The sequence below is a fragment of the Myotis nattereri genome, assembly GCF_964212035.1.
Source record: "Myotis nattereri genome assembly, chromosome: 17".
Lineage (NCBI taxonomy): Eukaryota > Metazoa > Chordata > Mammalia > Chiroptera > Vespertilionidae > Myotis > Myotis nattereri.
Window position 1 is genome coordinate 47,118,517 of NC_138092.1, and position 23,511 is coordinate 47,142,027.

Consider the following 23,511-nt stretch of genomic DNA (forward strand, 5'->3'; position numbering starts at 1 on the left):
TTACTTCTTTCATCTGTTGGGACCTCTAAAAGAAAATAAATACAGAGTTGATAAACTATTTTATGACAGTTTTCCTCTAATTGAAATACAGTATTTTAATAGATGATCCTAAATTTTAAAATATATTTTGAATGTAATGTGCTATTACTGCTAAATTAGTCTAACTTAAAAATATGTATATATGATAAAAACATGGCATTATAGAGGTAAAAAGAAATAACATTTTTCCTCCACTTCATATTTGTATCGAGGATTTATCTTTTTTTCCCCTTCAAATTTGATGGTAAGCTGGGAGAACATTGGACTTTATCATATACCAGAGGCCCGATGCACGAAATTCATGCAAGGGCCTTCGCCCCCACTGCTGTGGCGGCCACCTCTGCCTTGGCGCCTGCCCACCGAGGCTTTGTCCGGAAGGAAGGACATCCGAAAGGATGTCTGGTCTAATTAGCATAATATGCTTTTATTATTATAGACTAGCACACTTTTTGCTTAAACATCTTTATACTAAGTTTGGATAAGTCAGGTTGAGTGGTTATAAGGAAATGAGAGATTTTGTTTATTAAATGTTATTATTTATGCTTATGTCTTCGTATAAACTTATAATTCATATGTCTTATTTAAAGTATTGTGTTATTAATTGCTTCTTTTTTTTTTTGCTTTAGATTATATTCAGTGTCCATATTGTCAGAGGAGATTTAATGAAAATGCAGCTGATAGACATATAAATTTCTGTAAAGAACAGGCAGCACGTATTAGTAATAAAAGCAAATTTTCTACTGATGCCAAAGGCAAAGCGACTTCTCGGACACAGGTGAAATGCGCTACTTAATCATTTCTACAAAATGAGAAAATGACTTTTTCAAGTTAACTGTTTTATCTTTATGCTTTATAGAACATGTAAGTATCATTTTCTGACCTGCTAAAATTTATGTATTACTGTTCAGGGATTTAGTAATAAATTTGAATGGCTAATTGAAAACAAATAATTACAATTAATCAATTTGAAATGGACTTGAGTTAGTAGAGACTTGTAAGTATATAGATTTTGAAGTAGTATTAGGAAGTATGTAAGAAAATAAGTTAAAAATTGGTGAAGCAGATGCAGAGGAAACCAGAGGTGATAGAGGAGTAAGAAAATGCCAGTCAATTCCTCATTGAAAATCATGTAAGTGTTGCTCTGGCTGGTGTGGGTCAGTTTGTTGGAGCGTCATCCTGTGTACTGGAAGGTCTGTGTACTGGAAGGTGGCTTGTTAGAGTCCTGGTCAGGGCACAAGCCTAGGTTGTGGGTTCAGTCTCCAGTCAGGGCATGTACAGGAGGCAACGAATCAATGTTTCTCTCTCTCTCCCTCTCCAGCCCCTTCCCTCTCCCCTTCAACTCCCTCTCTCCTTCTCTAAAGTCAATTATTTAAAAAAAATCATGTAAGAACTGAATGTTTCCATGTTACGTATGAGTAATGTTTCCATGTTATGTATGAGTAATGCTCATGAGGGAGTGAATGTAGGGTCAAATCCAAATTACTAATTTTAGCCTTTTTTTCTTCATTTGTGCAGTGGTGATTTCCATGAGTATTGTGAGAAGCAGATGGAATAACTTATGTGAAAGCATTGCAAACTATTAACCATAGAACAATTTCGTTTTTGAAATTGATTTTTACAGAACTATTGGTTTTCTTTAAGCATATTGGAAGTATGAAAATGTCATACTTCCAAGCAAATTTCATTTTTTTTATAAAGCTTTCATTTGTAAATAATTTTTTTAGTACTATAAATCTAGCAGGTAATAAATCCATTTCTCTTGTTACTTACAAATAAAATATTGAATTAAAAGACTCCATTACAATTGGGGTCTTCTTGAGAGAATTTTTTCATTGAATTTTTGTTAATATTGGAAGTAGAGCACATCATTATTACCGTCACTGTGGGGAAAGAACAGTGACTCATTTTGAATGATTTCCCAAGCATATCTTACATATAAACAGTTAAGACCGTAATACGATTTTTTGTTTCAAGAATAAAATAATCAGCAGAGCAAAGGAAATACAATAGAATGTGTATATGGCAACAACTTTGTTCCAAATGATTGATAAATGTGAAATCCAAGTAGTTGATTTTCTCACCTTAAATCAGTGTTAATTCCATGCCCAGTTGTGTATGTTCATTTTAGTTTAACCCCATATTTTCTTTCTTTTTAAAAATATATATTTTTATTGATTTCAGAGAGGAAGGGAGAGGGAGAGAGAGAAACATCAATGGTAAGAGAGAATCATGGATCGGCTTTCTCCTGCACGCCCCCCACTGGGGATCGAGCCCGAAATCCGGGCATGTGCCCTGACCGGAATCGAACCATGACCTCCTTGTTCATAGGTTGACGTTCAACCACTGAGCCATGCTGGCGGGGCCATATTTTTTTGTTTCTATTCATTCAACAAGTTTTTATTGAATACCCTGTTCGAGTCAGACACTGTAGCAAGTACTGAGTGTATATTAGTAGTCTAAATACAATACTTTTTCTAAAGAGGTTTAGATGCATCCTTGTCATATTTAGCAGCTGTATTTTCATCAGCATGCAGTATTATCAGTCCTGAGCATTTTTAGTGCTTACTTGAAAAATCATTCCAAATAGTACCTTCTGCCAATTTATAAGAAACTAGCGGCCCAGTGCATGAATTCATGCACCTTGAAAGGAACTGTGGGCCATGAGGCTGTGGTAGGCATAGGGGCTGGTCTCAGCCCATCCTCTGGGCCCCTGCCTGGCCCTTTTTGCCGCAGCCTCCGGTCCCTTGTCTGCCTGCAGCCCTGCTCCTGCTGCCGCCGCTCCCACATGCTGACGGCGCTGGCCCCATTTGAACCCGCTTATGGTGTGGAGCAATTGGGGCTGGTGCCAGCAGCGGGTGCAAGTGGTGGCTGCTGCCCTGATCACCCCTCAGGAGCAGGGGGAGGTGGAGAAGCCCTCAGGGGTCATCAGGGCCATCAGCCGCCACTTGCACCTGCTGATGGTGCTAAGTGATTGGAACTGGAACCAGGCACTGGCAGTGGGTGTGAGCGGCGGCTCTGGCGCTGGCAGCGACTGGCGCCCGCCTTGGTCTGGCATCCCCGCTCAACTGCTCCACCATCCTATAGTGACCGATTGTTCCATCGTTTGGTCTATTTGCATATTAGCCTTTTATTATATAGGATTAATGTCTTCCATGTTCTTTAAGCTTTTCCATTCAAAAAAGTCTTCGTAAGTATAAATATTTTGCTAAGGAAATTTACTTGAGTTGTGATCAGCATAAAAAAACATGAACTAATCAGCACCTACCAAATACTTAATGAATGAAAGAAATAATATGTTGACTATACTTGTATTAAAAGACAATTATTTTGTTCTTTCGAATGAACTTATACAAAATTGTTGATAGCTAGTCATCCTGAAAGCCTTTCTGACACTGGTAGAATCCGGCTAGATGTTGTGGGATAGATAAAATGCAGCTCAGTGCGGAAAGAGTCCCATTATCTAGGGCAGGGGAACAGCAACCTACTGAGAGGCAGATGAATATGCTTTAAACAAAAGGCACTCAGAGTAGTAGGAGGATTCACAAAGGAAACTAACCTGACTCTTGTTGAAAGTAACAGGAGCTATTAGAGGAGATAGATAAGGTTGGGCCTTAGGTTGGTTCCTAGGGACCTCAGGAAGCAATAAAATTGAGTAAAATCATAGAAGGCCCAATATAGAGAGCAGAAAAGCAAAGCACCGTTTGAAAGGCATATTCTGCCTTTTTCAATTTCTAATCCATTAAGTTTAATAAATTCTGAAGTGGCGTAAAAATCTGTAGTGCTCAATATATAGTTTTACCAGGCCCTTCCTGCCTGTACTCAACCTGAAGGCTTGACCTCTCACTATGCAATGTGCCCCCCTTCGTGTATGCAGCTCATGAGGGGATCACCAATTCTGTTTCTTAATTCAGTTTTATGGGCCCTGTTTTTAGTAGACATGTCTCTGGTATTTTGACAAATTTTTTTACGTGTTGTTTTCCATATTTATTTTAAAATCTTTTCTAATATCTTCATTGGTATTTTAGTGGGAGACATTCGAACAGATGCCCTTTTATTTTTTTATTTTATTTTAAAAATATTTTTATTGATTTTTTAGAGAGAAGAAGGGAGAGGAAGAGAAAGAAACATCTGTGAGAGGGAAACATCGATTGGCTGCCTCCTGCACGCCCCTTACTGGGGGAGTGAGGCAGCAGCCCAGGCATGTGCACTGACTTGGAATCCAACGGGCAACCTTAGGGTGCATGGGACAACTCCCAACCAGCTGAGCCACACAGATGCCCTTTTAAACCAGAAACACCACAGCCCTGGCAGGTTGCTCAGTTGGTCAGAGTGTTGTCCTGAAATGCCAAGGTTGCAGGTTCGATCTCCAGTCGGGGCACATCCATGAATCAACCAGTGAATGCATAAGTAAGTGGAACAACAAAGTGATGTTTCTCACTGCTTCCTCTCTCTCTCTAAAAATCAGTTAAAAAACCCCAAACAAGCCCTAACCGGTTTGGTTCAGTGGATAGAGCGTCACCCTGAGGCCTCAAGGGTCTCAGGTTCGATTCTGGTCAAGGGCATGTACCTTGGTTGCGGGCACATCCCGGTGGGGAGTGTGCAGGAGGCAGCTGATTGATGTTTCTCTCTCATTGATTTTTCTAACTCTCTATCCCTCTCCCTTCCTCTCTGTAAAAAGTCAATAAAATATATAAAAAACAAAAACAAAAACAAAAAACCCAAACAAACCAGAAAGACTTCTCAGGTTTTTAAAGAAACTGTCTAAGGCAGTGGTTCTCAACCTTCCTAATGTCACGACCCTTTAATACAGTTCCTCATGTTGTGGTGACCCCCAACCATAAAATTATTTTCGTTGCTACTTCATAACCGTAATTTTGCTATTGTTATGAATCATAAATATCTGATATGCAGGATGTATTTTCATTGTTACAAATTGAACATAATTAAAGCATAGTGATTAATCACAAAAACAATATGTAATTATATATGTGTTTTCCGATGGTCTTAGGTGACCCCTGTGAAAGGGTCGTTCGACCCCAAAGGGGTCAAGACCCACAGGTTGAGAACCACTGGTGTAAGGCTTATCTCCAAGGTCTTCCAGTCATTTGTTCATCTGATAGTTATTGAAGGTTTTCTATTTGCCAAGTGCTCAAGAAATTTTAGTGTCTGGCATAATAGTTCCAAATGTGCATGGTATTTGAGTGTGTGTGTATGAGACCCTTTTATCAAGATTTTTTTTTAAAGGTCATATACTGAATTTCAGAGAGTTATAATGTTTGACTTTAAAATTTGTGTTTAGCTAGCAACATTTTAGTGGTGCTACTCTATTATAAAATATGATTTGACTTTTGAAAATCAGGCTTAAAACCCATTTTCAGAAAAAGTTCTAAGCAGTCTACTGCATTAGGCTAACTCAAGTATACATGCAATGCAGTCATCACCTTATAGTGAAGCATTGGCTGGCACTGAGGTGGCCTGAGTCTTCATTTCCGTTCTGTTGTTAAGTTGGAGTGTAAACCTGGGCAAGTTCATTTCTTTATATCAGATCAGGTGGTTGATAGGATACTTTTGTATTTAGTAAATGAGCAAAATTTGGATCATAAGAGACAGTGAAATAGAATTAATAGTGATATCCCTTGAGAGAGTGGAGCACAAATAAAAATAACATAAGCTAATGTGCCCTGTTCTTTCTTTCTTTTTTTTTTTTTTAAATATATTTTATTGATTTTACACAGAGAGGAAAGGAGAGGGATAGAGAGTTAGAAACATCCATGAGAGAGAAACATGGATCAGCTGCCTCCTGCACACCCCCTACTGGGAATGTGCCCGCAACCCAGGTACATGCCCTTGACCGGAATCGAACCTGGGACCTTTCAGTCAGCAGGCCGACTCTATCCACTGAGCCAAACCAGTCAGGGCGACCCTGTTCTTTCTTAACCCACATCCCCATTCCTCTGATGTGGTCTGGTGGGACGGGAAGCCAGACTTGGCTGTCTCTTCACATTGGGGCATCCCGAAGGCGGCTCTTGTAAACCTGTCTGGGCTGATATGTAATCTTAGGCATTTTGATCGGGAAATGTGGCTGGAGTATACATATGAAATATAAAACCACACCCAGGAGCATGTTATATCCTGACCTTTAAAAGTCGCTCCACCCAGTGAGAAGCATTGGGTGTCTCTCTAAGTTTTTCTGTTAATACTTGCTTGGTGTTTAGAATCTAACATTGAGGAAATATTTCCCACTAAGCCTTTCCCCTGTGAACTGGGAAAGTTGCTCTTTGTTTATTTTAGAAATGGAACATCTTAGCCAAACTTCCAGTCCAGCAGTTTTGAGAAGGAACATTTTGGGAAACCTCTCTCTGGGGGGACACTTTCTAATCTACACTTTCTTACTTTGGGCAACAGTAAGGAATAAAAGGATTGCTCATTGAAGGGAATAAAATAATGGTTGTGAAATAATAGTTTACAATTGATATTAAAAATGATGATGAAATAATTTATTTTCATTATTTTAGTATAAGCCGCCTGCTCTTAAAAAGTCCAATTCTCCTGGGACTCTGTCATCGGGATCTTCACGATTACCACAGCCAAGTGGCACCAGCAAAACTGTTGTAGGTAATGAGAGCCATGAAATAATTCGCTTCCATTCTTTGTTGTTATTTATAGTGTTGGTAGAGAAGAAAATGAAGATAGTGTTCTATTCAGATCATTAAAATAGATTTATAATTAGTTAAGAGATAGGGAGGGTAAAAATAAAGTTACTTTCAGTAGCTTTTACTTTATATCAGTGGTTCTCAACCTTCCTAATGCCGCGGCCCTTTAATACAGTTCCTCATGTTGTGGTGACCCCCAATTTCATTGTTACAAATTGAACATAATTAAAGCATAGTGATCAATAACAAAACCAATATGTAATTATATATGTGTTTTCCGATGGCCTTAGGCGACCCCTGTGAAAGGGTCGTTCGACCCCCAAAGGGGTCGTGACCCACAGGTTGGGAACCACTGCTTTAGATGTTTTAAAGTCCTTTTTTAAGCTTCAGTGATTATCCTTGATGTTGTTAATGATACAGCATTTGTTCAGAATAGTCAACCAAGTTCTTTTCTTGATTCTTTGACTATTTTTCCCTCATTTCAACCTATACTGCTCTGAACTTGATAGTTGTTCTTAAAAGACAAATGTTTAATGGTTAGAAGACAATATTGACTACTGAAGTGTACTTTTATTTGTATGTAAATTATAAGAAATATGGAAATTAGAAATGAAGGATACTAGATGTTCCCTGGAAATTTTATTTTTTTAAGAAAAATAATTCTTAGTTGATAATGAGTTTAGATTTATTGCCAGTAATTCATTATTTTCCTTGTCAGATGCTAATTTATGTGATTTCTTTTTCAGAGTTTCATTAAAACTAATACTTTTTTATTGTAAGGTGTCTCTTCAGGTAGAATGTCTTCAGTTAGCAGCTCGTTGGGAAACAAACTTCAGACCTTATCTCCCTCGCATAAAGGGATAGCGGCCCCTCATGTAGGGTAGGTTAACATTGAACCTAATTCATTAGTGACATATAGATGTATAAATAACACTAAGGTTTATTTTGTTTAGATAATTGGCTCTTTCATTAACCTTAATTTTCTTCTAAGTTCACTTGTCTGTTAATATTGCTGCTCAGGACCACACTGAATTCTGGCGAGGCTCTAAATTAGTATACTCACTTTGGAAGGAAGTCTGCCTAACATTTATTAAGAGGCTTAAAGTATTCCTATTTTTGATTGAATAATTTTACTCGGGGAATCTAGCTAAGGAAATCATTTGAAATACTGAAGATTTTTGTAGTAACCATGATTTAGTAAGCATTATGTATCAGGCACTGTGCTAGACATTTTACACACATTTTTATTAAAATCACCCTACTACTGTATCATGAGAGGGTCCGAGAAGCAAAGTAATTTGTTCAAAGCTGCATAGCTGTTAAAAGTTAGAAGCAGGGTACAGACCAGGGTCTCTTTAGCTCTAAACATTGGTGTCTTTTCATGTTTTTATTACAATGTAAAAAATATAAAACCACCTAAATGTGTCTAACTTTGTTTGAAGAGCAGATGTTGAAAGTTTACAAAGGGATATTATGCAACCATAAACAGATATATAAATCTTAATAAGCTGATTCTGCTATAACACGAGTGAAATGTAGGGTACAAACGCCATATTTGCTATGATAGAAGGTAGAAAAATAGATATAGACAAAAAAAGACCAGATATGCTGAAATAGTAAAAATGGGTGATTCTTTTCCATTTATTTAATATTAAGTACTTTTTATTTTTCTACGGTTTTATAAACATGGTTTTCAGTAAAGTAGCATAAGTAAGCTTTCAATAATTATGTTACTGTGGGGAAATTATTGATAACACTAGAGATTTTAATAGAAGGCCTGGTAGTCCACTAAACTCAATTTCTCTTCCATTTTGATGTCAGAAAATGAAGGATTACCATGTGGTCATTAGAATGCAGGTTGATGTCTACATCTTTAGAAATGCCAATAAGGTTGGTATAGGAAATATAGCCCATATTACTTTCAGATATAGGTTATCACTTCAGTTTTTATGTAAGAAATATACTAGTATATTAGGGTAAATATAAAATGAGGATAATTGCCTTTTGTGTCCTAATTTGGATTATGTAGAAAGTGCAAGAACTAAAAGGAATTTAATTTCTTTTGGAGAAAAAGAAGAACAATCAACTAACAACATCTGATTAGTTAAATGTTTTTTTCTTTTTGTTGGGCTTCCAAAAAGAAGAGACAGGTTATCCTTAAGAAAGAGAGAGGTTATCAGTAGAACAAGTGGTTGAAAAGTAAAAGGTTCTCAGCTTCCAGTGCTAAAACGGATTTTTTTCTTGCTTCTCTACTGATTTTATTTTAATAACTGAAGTAAAGACATAGCCATATGTGTTTTAATTTACAAAGCCTTTCTGACCATCTCACCAAGAATTACCTTCCATGTTAGTTTATAGTTTTTGTTTCTAGTGTTATTTATAGTTTCCTTTGTGTGTGATTATGAATTAAAAGCTGGTATTTTTAGGACCTCTCCTATCACTCTGGTAATTTAATCATTTGACAATAGTAGTTGCACTGACACCCTGTATTCTTAAATAGGGCGAGTGAAGCTGGCTGGTATCATCAAAAGGGGCACTGACTTTGAATTAGAAAACGAGGCTTCTGGGCCCAACTTTGCTACTAAAAAGCTTTATGACTTTGACTTTGTGCCTCTCTCCTTTCTGTCTCACTCGGACCTCATCTGTGGCTCGGCTTAGATCATGACAACTGACCTAAGAAAGTCTGATCAACATTTACATCATCCCTTGGAGAAAACGTTTTTACTAACAAGCAAAGATTGTGAGCACACATTTTATGTTATGTACTGCTTACAATATGATGAAGAGTTAATATTTCTGGTTCTCTCACATCATATAAAACTGTCAAACATAACTATTCAAATTCCATTTGTCCATTTATATATGACTAGAGGCCCGGTGCACAAAAATTTGTGCACTCGGGGGGGAGTGGGGGTCCCTCAGCCCGGCCTGTGCCCTCTCGCAGTCTGGGACCCCTCAGGAGATAACGACCTGCTGGCTTAGGCCTGCTCCCGGGTGGCAGAGGGCAGGCCCAATCCCTAGGTGCAGCCCCTGGTCAGGCTCAGAGCAGGGCCGATTGGGGAGTTGGGGCGCCACCCCCTGTCATGCACAGAGCAGGGTGTATTGGGAGGTTGAGATGCCACCCTCAGTCATGCTCAGGGTAGGGCCAATTGGGGGGTTGGGGCACCGCCCCCTGTCACATTCAAGGCAGGGTCGATGGGGAGGTTGCGGCGCCACCCCCTGTCACGCACAGGGCAGGGCCCATCAGGGGGGTTGGGTCTCCATACTGTCACGCACAGAGCAGGGCCGATCAGGGGGTTGGGGAGCTCCCCCTGTCACGCATAGAGCAGGGCCAATCGGGGTTGGGGAGCTCCCCCCTGTCATGCACAGAGCAGGGCCCATCAGGGGGTTGGGGAGCTCCCCCCTATCACGCACAGAGCAGGGCCTATCAGGGGGTTTAGGAGCTCCCCCCTGTCACTCACAGAGTAGGGCCGATAGGGGAGTTGGGGCACCACCCCGTCACACACAGAGCAGGGCGGATCAGGGGGTTGGGGTGCTGCCCTCTATCACCCACAGAGCAGGGCCGATCAGGGGTTTGGAGCACCGCCACTGTCACACTCAGGGCAGGGCCGATGGGGAGGTTATGGCTCTACCCCATCACACACAGAGCAGGGCCCGTGGAGGTGGGGGGGTTGGGGCGCCGCCCTCTATCACCCACAGAGCAGGGCCGATCAGGGGGTTGGGGCGCCGCACCCTGTCACACACAGAACCGCAGGGCAATCAGGGGGTTGGGGAGCTCCCCCCATCAGGCACAGAGCAGGGCTGATTAGGGGTTGGGACGCCTTCCACTGTAACAGAGTAGGGCGGATAGGGAGGTTGTGGCCCTGCCCCCTGTCACACACAGAGCCGCAGGGCGATCAGAGGGTTTGGGCGCTGCCCCCTGTCACGCTGATCCCGGTGCCGGTAGGCCTTCTCTGCTCCGCTGATCCCGGTGCTGGGAGGCATATTACCCTTTTACTATGTAGGATAGAGGCCTGGTGCACGGGTAGGGGCCGGCTGGTTTGCCCTGATGGGTGTCCTGGATCAGAGTGGGAGTCCCCACTGCGGTGCCTGGCCAGTCTAGGTTAGGGGCTGAGGGCTGTTTGCAGCTGGTCACACACCCTTCAGAGTGAGGGTCCCCACTGGGTTGCCTGGCCAGTCTGGGTGAGGGGATGATGGCTGTTTGCAGCTGGTCACACACCCTTCAGAGTGGGGGTCCCCACTGGGGTGCCTGGCCAATCTGGGTGAGGGGCTGAGGGCTGTTTTCAGGCCGACTGAAGCTCCCAACTGCTCCTTTTTTTCTTTTTATTCTGGGCCAGCTTTAGCTCTGGCTCCAGCTCTGAGGCTTCTGCTGCTGAAAGAAGGTATCTGGTTTGTTTCGGTTCTATAATCGAAACAATGTATAACTCCAGCTCTGAGATTCCGGGCTTGCTGAAAGCAGGTTTCTGGGGTTTTGTTTAGCTTCTATATTTGTTACAATATTTCTTAAACTGCAAGCTCAGAGGCCAGCAACGTAGGCGGGGAATGTTGGAGTCCTCCGTCACTGAAGCAAGCAAGCCTCATGTTAGTTTCAAGCTGCCTGGCTGCCAGCCGCCAATTTGGCTGGCAGTTAATTTGCATATCACCCTGATTAGCCAATGGGAAGGGTAGCGGTCGTACGCCAATTACCATGTTTCTCTTTTATAGATAGGATACTTACATGTTACAGGAGTGCTTTTAGATACTGGGAAGAAAGCGGTGGTGTTTGCTTCTGGCTAATATATTACTATATTAACTGGAACATAACCGTATTACATAGATTACACAGAACCATTCATGGCCGCTGTTTAGTGGCAGGCTTCATTCCTTTTTAGGATTACTGAGGTAACGATCTGTTTGTGCTAGATTATAACCTCTGTGATCACAAAGCTCTGTGTGTGTGCATTGCTTGCAGGTATAACTACAAAGTATTGTATAATGCCTGGCATATAGGCACACAATAAAGTTTTGACAAGTAAATAAAAAATGTAATGAATTCATAAATTAGATCCCTCATTTGTCAACCTGTTGGCACATCACAGAATCATGGTGCCAGTACTGATGAAATACATACATGAAGTTTGTATGGCAACTATTATTTCCAGCTACAGAGGTGATTCAGGACAGAGTTAAAGGAATTAAGACACCTGGTTAACTGAAATGGTCCAGAAATTGGGCATCTTTTGAGGTTAGTAAAATAGTTTCAGTGACTTGGAATTATTTTAAGCCTACATATATACACAGAGTTTGTTCTGTTCAGCTTTTTATGCATACCAATGATCTGTAATATTTAGCATATATTGGAATCAAACCACAGACAAATTCTTTGTTTTCTAATTAACTTCTCGACAACCTTTGAGTCAACCAATTTTAACAGTTTTTTTAAGCAAAGCATACACCCAAAGGAAATTTTTCCCTAATCTAGAAGATGACTATCTTTAATTTTTAGAAATTTGAGAAGCATTATGAAATGCAGAGCTTTTAAATAAATATTGCCACATTTGAATTCTGTCACAGAGTTCACAGTCTTGCCTTGGAGAATCATGTTTTCTTAATGGTTAGTTACCAGCTTAAGTAGATGTTTATCTGATAATTTTCAATAGCTGAAATATCAAATTTCAAAGCTTTACTTCTGTTCTGTTGCTATGGAAAACAGCAGTTTACCCTGAAACAAAGAATGCATGTAAGGAACATTTCTTAATACAAAAATTGAATTTGGATTTTCATACTTTATATTGACAATAGTAAGAAGTAAATGTCTAGTTTTTAAATACCTTTTGCATTGCCTGTGGCTGCCTTCCTGCTCCGGTGGCACAGTGGAGCATTTGTGGCAGAGACAGTCTAACCCGCAAAACCTAACCTATTGACTGTCTGACCCTTTTCAGGGAAAGTTAGCCACTCCTTATCTTAGAACAGTGGTTGGCAAACTGCGGCTCGCGAGCCACAAGCGGCTCTTTGGCCCCTTGAGTGTGGCTCTTCCACAAAATACCACATGCAGGCGCACATGTACAGTGCGATTGAAACTTTGTGGCCCATGCGCAGAAGTCGGTATTTTGTGGAAGAGCCACACTCAAGGGGCCAAAGAGCCGCATGTGGCTCGCGAGCCACAGTTTGTCGACCACTGTTTAGAATAAGTCAATGATTGTAGCATTAGGTATTTATAATTTGAATGTTAGAATAAGTAAATGATTGTAGGCATTAGGTATTTATAATTTGAAGGTAGGTGTTTTTAAGTATTCTTCATTTACACCCAAAGATGGAACTGTTATTTTTTTTAAGTCATTTGGGCTCTCCAGGAACTTTTTCTATAGATTAGGATTCTATATATCAAACACCAAACTGTGTTTTAACTTTTATTAATCCAACACTTTTTGATGGTTGAATAGGAAGAACAATGATGGATTGAAAATATACTTTCATATTGACTCTGACTAAATCTAGATGCCAATTTAAGGACATGTCATATGAGATTATGTTAAGTTTCATGATCAAATTGCCAAAATGCCTGCTATGTGGGAGTGCTTCGTTGGCTTCAAAATCCTCCTTTGTTTTCCTTAGCAGCAGCAAGACTGCTTTTACTGCAGAATGGATTTGTTTATTCCTGCCTTAATTTCTTGTGGACTTTGGCTGTAAAATAATTGCCATTACTGAATTGGAGCCTTTAAACAAAAATGGCATTGAAGCACTCTAAAAACATTTAGATTGTTAGTTCCATAATGGGGTACTAGCAGATGATTGAAATCATATTCCTCAAACTTTGTAAATAATTAAAAAATACACCATAAAGTAGATTTGTCATTGTATTTTCCCAACATTTATTAATTCTCAAAGTAACCTCAGAAATAGATAATGTATAAATTCAATATGAAAATCAGCAAAGGTATTTTTTTCATAACTTGAAACATCTAAGGCCCTTGAGGTCAAGGGAAAACATGTACTAGATACAGACTTCCTGGTTTCTATACTCATGTTATTCGCTGCCTTAACTGATGGTTTGCAAGATCAAGAAAGACAGAGAAAAATTCCACCAAAGAGTGATCAGTTCGTTTGAAGTCTTTAAATTCCTTTTGATAATATCATCACTTTTGCGAAGATTTCTATTTCTTTTCAAATTTCCTTTATCTTGTTGTTACTTTGACAACTCCAGTGCTACTGGAGGTAGAGGCACAGAAATAGGAGGTTTGATAGAAAAGGGGATAGGAATACGGAAGTGTTTACACCAAAATAAATATGAAGATGGCACATGAGAAAAGTCTGTTATATCCTAGGTCTGGGTACTTTAGGGAAAGATTTAAGTATTTGAAAGTTCTTTTATAAACTAATATTTAAAAAATTTATTAATTACTCCAATATTGACTTTTATTACATAGTATTTTAAAATATATGTGTAAATAAGATTTTATATGTATAGTAGAGGCCTGATGCACGAAATTTGTATAAGAGTAGGCCTTCCTTCCCCTGGCTGCTGGTACCAGCTTCCCTCTGGCACCCAGGACCTGGGACCTGGGCTTTCCTTGCAGTTTCAGCTTCATCTGAAAGGTTGTCCGGAAGGACATCCGGTCTAATTAGCATTTTACGCTTTTATTATAGATATTTATATGTAATTATTGTAAATGTAAATTACATATAACGTATTTATATGTATACATTTTTATATAGGTAATATTTTGATTATATTATTGAAATTTATAAATTTAGTTTTTGTCTGGTTATACCTTGATATGAACATAGTGAAAAGTAGCAAATTATAGCAGAATGTAAGTTTACATGATTTTTCATTTAAGACTAATATTTACTTACATTTAGCCTAAGTAACCTTTTAATTGTGTGTGTTTATGTATATACATACATATACGTATATATATTTGTATAGGTAGATAAATAAATCAATTGACTTGAATTTAAAACAGGTATATGGCATGATAAATCATCATCAGAACCTGCATTTCTATTAGGCAATCATCTTATATGTGCAAAAGTGGTGATATTATCAAAAGGAATTGAAAGACTTCAATCCAACTGATCGCTCTTAAAATACTGGCAATCATCTTATATATGGAATATATGGAATATTTCCCTTAATTACCTCTAGATTTGTATTAGATTTTATACATCTCCTTTTTGAAAATGAACTTGTTGTATCATATGTAAGATCTGAGTAGTTCTTATATTAAAGGAATCTGACTTAAAATGCAATTTAAATTTTTCTACTTTTAATTTTTATTAAATTTATTCTGAGAAAGAAAATAAAATCTTTCATTCCTTATTCTAAATTCAGATACAGTTTGTTAAAATAACAGTTGGAACACTAACGTTTTGATCATTGTTAAACAATTCAAAGAAAATTCTGATTTGTTAGTTTAAATTCCAAATAGGTGACTTTTCCAATTATCTTTCACAAATAAAATTAACCTTCAAAATTAATCTCTGATATTTTAGAAATTTTGTTTAATATATATTTAATGAAGGCATTTTTTAAAAAAGACTTTAAAATGTTTTAAGTAATGTAAACATCACCACCTGCAGAGTATTAATATCAACCTTTACAACAAAATGCCTGCCATGTACAGGATAGTAAAAGAACATAAAAATGGATGAAATCTGTCCCTCCTTAGAGACCCTTATAATCTAGAAAAATGAAGAGATTCTTTTTTTGAGACATGAAACTCCATAAGAACAAGCATCAGATCTCTCTTACTTACCATGATATCCCCAGAATGTAGCACAGTGCCTGACACATATAGGTGCTCAGGATTTGTACTGTCAGTGAATATATGGAAGAATGAATGAGCAAACAAGCATTCCTTAAAAAGAGTATACTTTTAAAGTTAATAAGCAGTGAGGTGTTATTCAGTGGGCTTTTAAGGTAGTTCTCCTAATTTCATAATTTAATTTAATTTCCCCTGTTCCCTACGATGATGCATATTGGTTGGTGATAGTACAGGATTTGGTTATTTGGTTGATGTAAAACAATGAAATATTTACAAACCAGCAATTCCTCTACTGCCCTCTAGATGGGGATCCTTTACACTTCTGGCGTGGCTACTTTCTTCTTTTTAAAAAAATATATATTTATTTAAGAAAGGAAGAGAGAGATAGAAACATCATTGATGAGAGACAATCATTGATCGGCCGCCTCCTACTGGGGATTGATCTGTGACCTCTCGGGTCATAGGTCAACGCTCAACCACAGAGCCACGTTGCCCAGGCCACTTCACGTTTTCACATGTGATTTTTCAATTGCTACCCACTGTTTTCACATAGGATCATTTTTACTTTTCTCTGGCTAAATTCTAAAATAGTCATTCTTTGTTAGAAAGTCAAATTGGATAAAGATATGCATATTTATTTGATTCCTTAGTTTATATTTGTAATTTTTAAATGCAGGGGAAATGATAAAATAATAAAGAAGAAAACAAGAGAAAGGTTCTATGAATTTAGGGAAGGTAAAAAGTGAGGTTATTTGGGAGCTTCATAAGAATAAGCATCAGATCTGTCTTATTTATTAGAGTAATAACTTTCAGTTCCCATCTAACTTCACAAATTTTACTTGAAACAGTTGTTGTCTTAAGCGTCTTCATTAATTTCATTGCCCTGCTGTGCACCAATGTGGCATTTCTTTGGCTAGTCATCAAAACTGGCAAGGTGACCTGCATGGTCAGAATTTTTATATCTATTAATGGACATTGTGCGATCTATCTGACGATGTCACATTAATCCTTACCTGGCAGTCAGATAACTAAGAGCTTGGGGGTTGGATTTCTGATGAATCAGAATAATGCCTTTAAAAAATTTTATATAAAGAAACAAACATAGCAATCTCCTTATGGGTACACCTTTATATATTTTAATAGTAAAATGGACAAGTTAGGCCCTCCACTTCGAACTGGAAGACATGTGCAAAGGTTGTATGGCAGTGACACAAAATCAGACAGTGCCATCAAAAGACATGAGTTATTACCCATTTACAAGTAAGTATTTGTAACTCAGTTTGGTTAATCTATTTCAGATATTTCCTTAAAAGCTTTATATACTGAATACTATAAACTTGTACATACCTATACTTTAAAAAAATCTTACTTTAATGATTTTTAAGCCACAAAGTGCTAAATAATCTTTTAGGACTTAAAACGGCTTGATTTTTGGTGAACATTCCTATTGTTCTAAAGCTGTTTTTAGAGCATACATTTTATTCCATTCAATTTTAACTTTTAGAGGTTGAAAAAGCAGTCACCTTCAATTATTGTTATTTTTTTTGTAGGAGTAATATTTTTGAAAAGAAGAATATAAGGAATATTATGCCATGTATATAATATATTAGATTATCTTTTAGTTAAGTAGATGATGAATTGTTATAAAAAGGCAGAAAAAAAACAATTCTATTATTTTATTTTTAAAATATATTTTTATTGATTTCAGAGAGGAATGGAGAGGGAGAGAGAGATAGAAACATCAATGGTGAGAGAGAATCATTGATCAGCTGCCTCCTGCACGCCCTCTACTGGGGATCGAGCCTGCAACCAGGCATGTGCCCTTGACTGGAATCGAACCCAGGACCCTTCAGCCCACAGACAGATGCTCTATCCACTGAGCCAAACCAGCTAAGGCCCGGAAAAACGATTTTAGAAAACATTTCCTGTAGGGACCTCAGTCTTTTTGTTAGATGGTTATGAATTCCACGTAAAACAGGAAAGGATGTGAAAGCCAATTTGGAACTCTTTCATGTGAGACTTCAAGGGTTACTAGTGTGGGCTCCAATACAGGTCTAGCCCACTCATTTTAACATTATGAAATTAGGGCCTAATAAATTAAGTTACTTATTAAAGGTGAAAAATACGTTATTAGAGTTCACTTAGATAACTTTTAAACCAAGGTCTACTATCTTATATTCTCTTACCATGTATGAAAAGTAGTAAGTTTAGATATACAATTAAATAAAGATGGAGCATGTCTTGAAGATATTAGCAGCCAGCAGCCCTGAGTTATTTTTAAGCAGTTAACGATAAATCCTAGAAGGAAGAATCTGTGTCCTAAGCCAGTTTTCTTTGTACTACTGCTGTCTGAAGCAGATCTGAAAGAAACGCTGACTAGCAGTAAGCTAGATTAAGTGAATTCCAAAATTAAACCTTCTGTCATAACTGTTGGAACTGTATATAGTGGGCAGATTCGACCATGTGAGGCTGGGCAACATGTCAAGTGCTGATCAAGATAGTTCTTCCCAGAATCTAAGAATGGTTCCTAACATTCAGATTCTGCCTTTTAGAAGATGTTACCAAAATACATGATCGGCATTAATATGGTGGCTATTATTCATAATCTTATTTTTTCCTAATTATTTAAACAACTGTAAATTATTGATATGGTGAAATTGTGTGTGTGTGTGTGTGTGTGTGTGTGTGCGCGTGCACGCGTGCGCACATGGTTATATTTGTATTACCTGTATATCTTATGCATACATTATATGGAAGTGATAGGATTTCTAACAAGACTTATTTCTAGAGCCAAAATATAAAAAATGAGTCCTTTCTGTTTCTCTTATGACTTTCAACTGGAGGAATTGCCATTTATTGGCAATTATTTTTTAGAAATTAAATTCCTAAAAAGTCACAATAGCAGTTCTGCAACATCCTTAGAGGGACTATCTAATAATTGCAGAGTAGAATACACCTCATAGATGGACTTGCAGTGACTATTTGAGGGCCATTTGATGTCATCTATGTACCAAGGTGAAAGATGATTTTTGTTGAAGTTTAGGAATAATTTAAAGTAACTATTCAAAGCAGCCTCTCCCTGAATGATAGCATTGCATATTAAACATAAGGTTTGTAAAACCTAAATTCAAGTTAATCATGTAATCATTGTGCAAATTATTTAATCTCTCTGCCTATGAGTTTAATTTTAAAATGGGAATAATATCCTTGGAGATTTTTGTGAATATTAAAGTTACATATGTATCATATTTAGCATATAGTGTTATTTGAAAAATAGTAGATGTGTTACCTACATTATTTTCATGGTAGCTATTTGAAATTTTAGGAAATTCTATTCAACTTTATTGTATAAGTAGACAAAGAAGAATTTTAGCCAAAGTTTAAGAACTTTCTATGTAAAGGAAATTTGGAAAGCATTTTGCTTGTTTATAAATCACAACATTGCTTATCTCTGAAATGAAAAGATTCGAGTAAATCTCTAAAGAGGGGGCAGAAACTAATACTTTACTGAACATCTAGCCGCTACTTCAGCAATGCACTTGGCCGTGCCACTTTGGTAAGTTACTTAGCCACTCTTCGCTCAGTTGTCACATTTGTAAAGTGCAGTTATTAATTCTGCCTACGTCATAGGGGTATTCTGAGGATTAAATAAGTTTATATGTAAGGTATATATAAATAAGCTTATTTATAAGAAGATAATTAGAAATATGACAATACCAAATATAGTACGCACCATTGCATAAATGTGAATTTGTAGTAGCAGCAATAGCCATAGTAATAATAATAGTATTATCAGCAGCAGCATTGCTAAATGCTCATATAAATCACAATTTAAATCATGGAACATCCTATAAGATAAGTGAGGATGGTCCCATTTTATAAATTAGGGATTTTGGTCTCCGAGAGGTTGACCACCTTAACAGAGTTGGTTATAGCAGTTGGGATTTGAATGCAGATTCATCTGCATCTCAGAACCTGTCCTTTCACCATTAACTGTCATAGGACCACCTTATTTTCCTTGGATTCCTGAAGTCTCAGAAAGGGAATCAGGGATGTCCTCACCAAAACTTTTCCACTACTGACAGTGATAGCCCAGACTGTGTAGTTAGTGAAATTAAGTTTTTAAAGGGAAAATTGTATTAACCCATTTATTTGAGTTGATATTCCTCACAACAGATTTTCATATATTGAATATTACTTTTTAAAATAGCTAGCTAATGTTTAAAGTGTTTAGCTGTGTTTTTTTTTTATCACATCTCATATGCTTAACATATTATTTAAAAATTATTTGTAGGCATTTAACAAACCACATCTTTATTTTGAGGGAACTGTCGATATTAAACTGTAGATAACTTAAAGATTTTCAGAATGATTAACTTAAACATTTCATGTAAAGCATATATACATATTTTCATTGATTTTATATACCATCAAGAGAATGTTAGTAAATGCAAAATGCGTTGGCTTATCTTTAGTTTTAACTACTATTGTTTTCCATTTAAAAATAATTATTTGAATTTTAATCTTTTGACTTAATCTGTCTACAGTTTCTGATTATTTTTCTAATCATGCAAATAGCAATTTGAGAAGTAAATGATTATTATTCAATACTTTTTCATTGCCACCTTTTTCCCTTTCTAGCGCTAACATCAAACCTCGAAATTCCACACCACCTAGTTTGGTACGAAATCCTGCCTCAGGTGTCCTTACAAGCAAGAGAAAAACATATGGTGAGAGTTACATAGCCAGGTATGTTTAGCCCTGGTATTTTAATAACCAGAATAAAAAATGAAATGTGTAGTTTTCCAAGGACCATATACAAAAATGTACCAGGCTTTGATAGAAAATCTGATTTTTTTCCTTTGTTTTTTATTTAATCTGGCTTTTAATTTGTATGCTAAAGAAATAGTTTGGACATAAATAATATTGACCTATACTTTGTAGTTAGAATTATTGTTATAAATGTTGAAGAATAGTTTGTTTGGTTCCACTGGATTAATTTGTCTTTTTCATGTCTTCGTTTTTAACTGCAACATGGTTATTTTTACCTCCACAAAGTGAATAATAGACTCTTTAAACCACTGCTGTTGTAATTTTCAGCAGCATTTTAATACATTTAAACTCCTCCGCTGAGGTTGTGATTATTCATCTACTTCCCTTTCTAATCTGTCCCAATTATAGATATTTTCTTTGTCTCAATTATAGATATTTTTTTATAGACATCCCAACTTATTCCAAAAAATTTAAAGGCAAGGTACATAAAGGTACCATAAGAAGAAGGTACTTAGCTCTCACAAAAACAGGGACAAAAATATAAGGAAGTTCTAAGAAATTTTTAACTAGAAAAATAACTTAGTTTGGTTAGTAGCTCAGAGCCTGTAAAAGCAAAGGCAAATTATCTGGTATGAAATGCTTTTTACCCAGGCTTTCTGGTTCTCACAGGTAAACAAACATAAGCACACAGTTCTGACTTACAAGACATACAGAGAAATTCCAAATTGTACAAACTAGCAATCAGGCACCAGTGAGGAAAAAATTAATAAGTATAAGTACCTATTACTTAAAATATTGAAATCATCAACCATTGACTTATAAAATAAGTCTGCTTAACGTATGTAAATATGTACTACTCTTTGTAATTTTTAAGCAATAAAACAAAATTTAAAAAAAAAGAAGAGAGGGCATTGGAATCATTAACAATAACAATATACTGTCACATACTGAACATCTATGCAAAAGAACTAAATAGAACTCAACATGAGGAAAAAAATTAGACTCAAAAATGGTTTAAATTGTAGATAAGTCACAGCGAAGGAAGAGAGAAGTGAATTAGAGGATAGATTCAAAGACATTATCTTGGGACAAATACAATGCAAAAGAAAACATTTAAAATTTCAATATTTACTAAAAGAGATCGGGATTCTCAGATGCTGCAGAGTAGCTGGAGGCTTCATCCACTTGTTCCAAACTCCACAATGGATTTGTGGATAAACTGCAGAGTGTTCAGCTTGAAAATCAGCTGAAGTGTAGATGATCTGAAGTATTGTAGGCAGGGAATGTGAAGAAAGGACAGGAGACACATAGAGGGTGAGCCAACTTGTGCACCTGCATGGCAGGGAAGCCTGAGGAAAAGTGTAGCTTTGGAGCCTCCGGCCCCTGGGAGTGTGAGGTCTCAGCCCCAGGAAGGGATTCCTCAATCCAGAGCAACAGAGAAGGGAAAGGGAGCCTGTGTAGCATCAGGCAGTGGGAATCAGTGGGGATTCAGTCTACCTGGGAATTTCAGACCACACCATCCCAGACAAAGAGTGATTTCTTTGTTATGATACCAGCCTGGGAAGTCCACTTAGATCTGTGTCTGTGGGAAGGGCCATGTGGCAAAGTCCAGGGCCAGCAGAGGGGTCTGATTGGTACACCCAGAAGTGAATTTGAGGAGCCCTTTATTCTCTGAAAGAACTTTGGGGAGAGAGCCAGAAGAGGGCTGGACAGTGGTGTGGGAAAGAGCATAGATCTAGCCCAACTCGAGCTGACAGGCAGTCATCCTCCCCCCACCTGCAAAACAGCTGGGTGTTCCCGATCCTGGTTCTGCGCCTCTATGGCTATGGCTATGTCTGATGGCACAGAGGACTTGGACATTTGGCCTGGTAGGAACATGGGTGGAATACCCAACCAGTGGGGGCTGGATGTGCTGAAACATTGGAGTGCCGAGCTGAGTTAATTTTATTCTATGGCCTCCTGCTTGGTGTGGTGGGGAGGGGGTGCCAGGGAGCCAGGCATAGATGAGGTATTGTGACCCTGTCTCCTGGGTGAGTTCAGCCAGTGCAGTCCTTGGAAGGATAGGAAATATCTGCCCCACCCTACAGACTGTGGGCACCAACCCCAATGCAAGTGTGTTTAAACCACCCTGGCCAGGTCCAGGATACCCCACAGACCCCAGTTCTATGGGGGAAGGGAGAGCAGCTGTGAACAGAGACATTCAAGGTGTGAGACCAGAGGCAGACCCAGCCTCTGGGCTATGGAGCCTCCGCCCATGGGACTACTTGGGGCTCCATCCTGCCAGGCTTCAGCCAGATTGCTGAGGGCTAGGAAGGGACAGCGACTGGCATTAACTTGTACCACAGAACCTTCTGGGAGGCCCTGGACTGGAACACCAAGAGGCCGGATTTGGACAGCATCAGAGCAAAATCCCACCAGAACTGTGAATCATAGCAGGAGTCTTTAATGCATGGAAACAAACACAAAGAAACAGCAAAAATGGGGAAACAAAGAAACAGGCCCCAAATGAAAGAATAGTAGGAATCTCCAGGAAAAGAGCTAAATGAAATGGAGGCAAGCAATTTATTAGAGTTCAAAGTAATGGTTTTAAGAATACTCAACGACATGGAAAAGGACATAGAAACCATGAAAAACAACCAGTTGGAAATGAAGAATGACATAGCTGAAATAAAAATACACTGGAAAGAATAAACAATAAATTGAAGGACTTGGAGGATTAACCAGAGAGAGTAAAGAAAGTGAGCAAGGGATAGAAGAAATAATTACAGAAAACTAGTGGAACCTGGTGAAGGTAAAAGCCACACAGGTTCCAAAGCACACAGAGACCACAACAAGACACATCATAATTAAAATGACAAACGTTAAGACAAAGAGAGAAATCTTAAGGGCAGCAAGAGATAGTTATCTATAAGGACTTTACATTAGGTTGTCAGCTGATTTCTCAACAGAAATACTATATGTGAGAAAGGAATATCATAAGGTATTCAAAGTAATGAGAAGCAAGGATCTGAAACCAAAACTACTCTATCCACAATGACTATCATTCAAAATTAAAGGTGAAATAAAGATCTTCCTAATCTCCTCCCTCGCCTAAAAAGCTAAAATTTATTACCACCAAACCAGCATTTCAAGAATTGTTAAAGGGATTGCTGGAAGAAGGCGGCAGAGGGGATAGAGGAGAAGGTCTGGAGGGAAAGGGGTGGGCATAGAGAGCGGTACATAGGCATGAGGAATAAGAATGTCAATAAATAAGTAGCTATTGATAATAACCATAAATGTAAATAGGTTAAGTACTCCAA

The 23,511-nt window shown here is 38.0% G+C and overlaps 1 protein-coding gene across 2 annotated transcripts in view; it reads left to right on the forward strand.

The window, feature by feature from the left end:
- Positions 1–23,511, forward strand: part of ZC2HC1A (zinc finger C2HC-type containing 1A) — a 58,946-nt gene that overhangs the window by 20,117 nt on the left and 15,318 nt on the right. The window contains exons 5-9 of one of the 2 annotated variants that reach the window (XM_081111455.1): positions 666–814; positions 6,555–6,654; positions 7,473–7,572; positions 16,583–16,699; positions 20,081–20,188. In XM_081111455.1, the coding sequence (XP_080967581.1) occupies positions 666–814; positions 6,555–6,654; positions 7,473–7,572; positions 16,583–16,699; positions 20,081–20,188 (574 nt within the window). The remainder of the gene's footprint in view (positions 1–665; positions 815–6,554; positions 6,655–7,472; positions 7,573–16,582; positions 16,700–20,080; positions 20,189–23,511) is intronic. The other variant, XM_081111456.1, reaches the window with a different exon arrangement.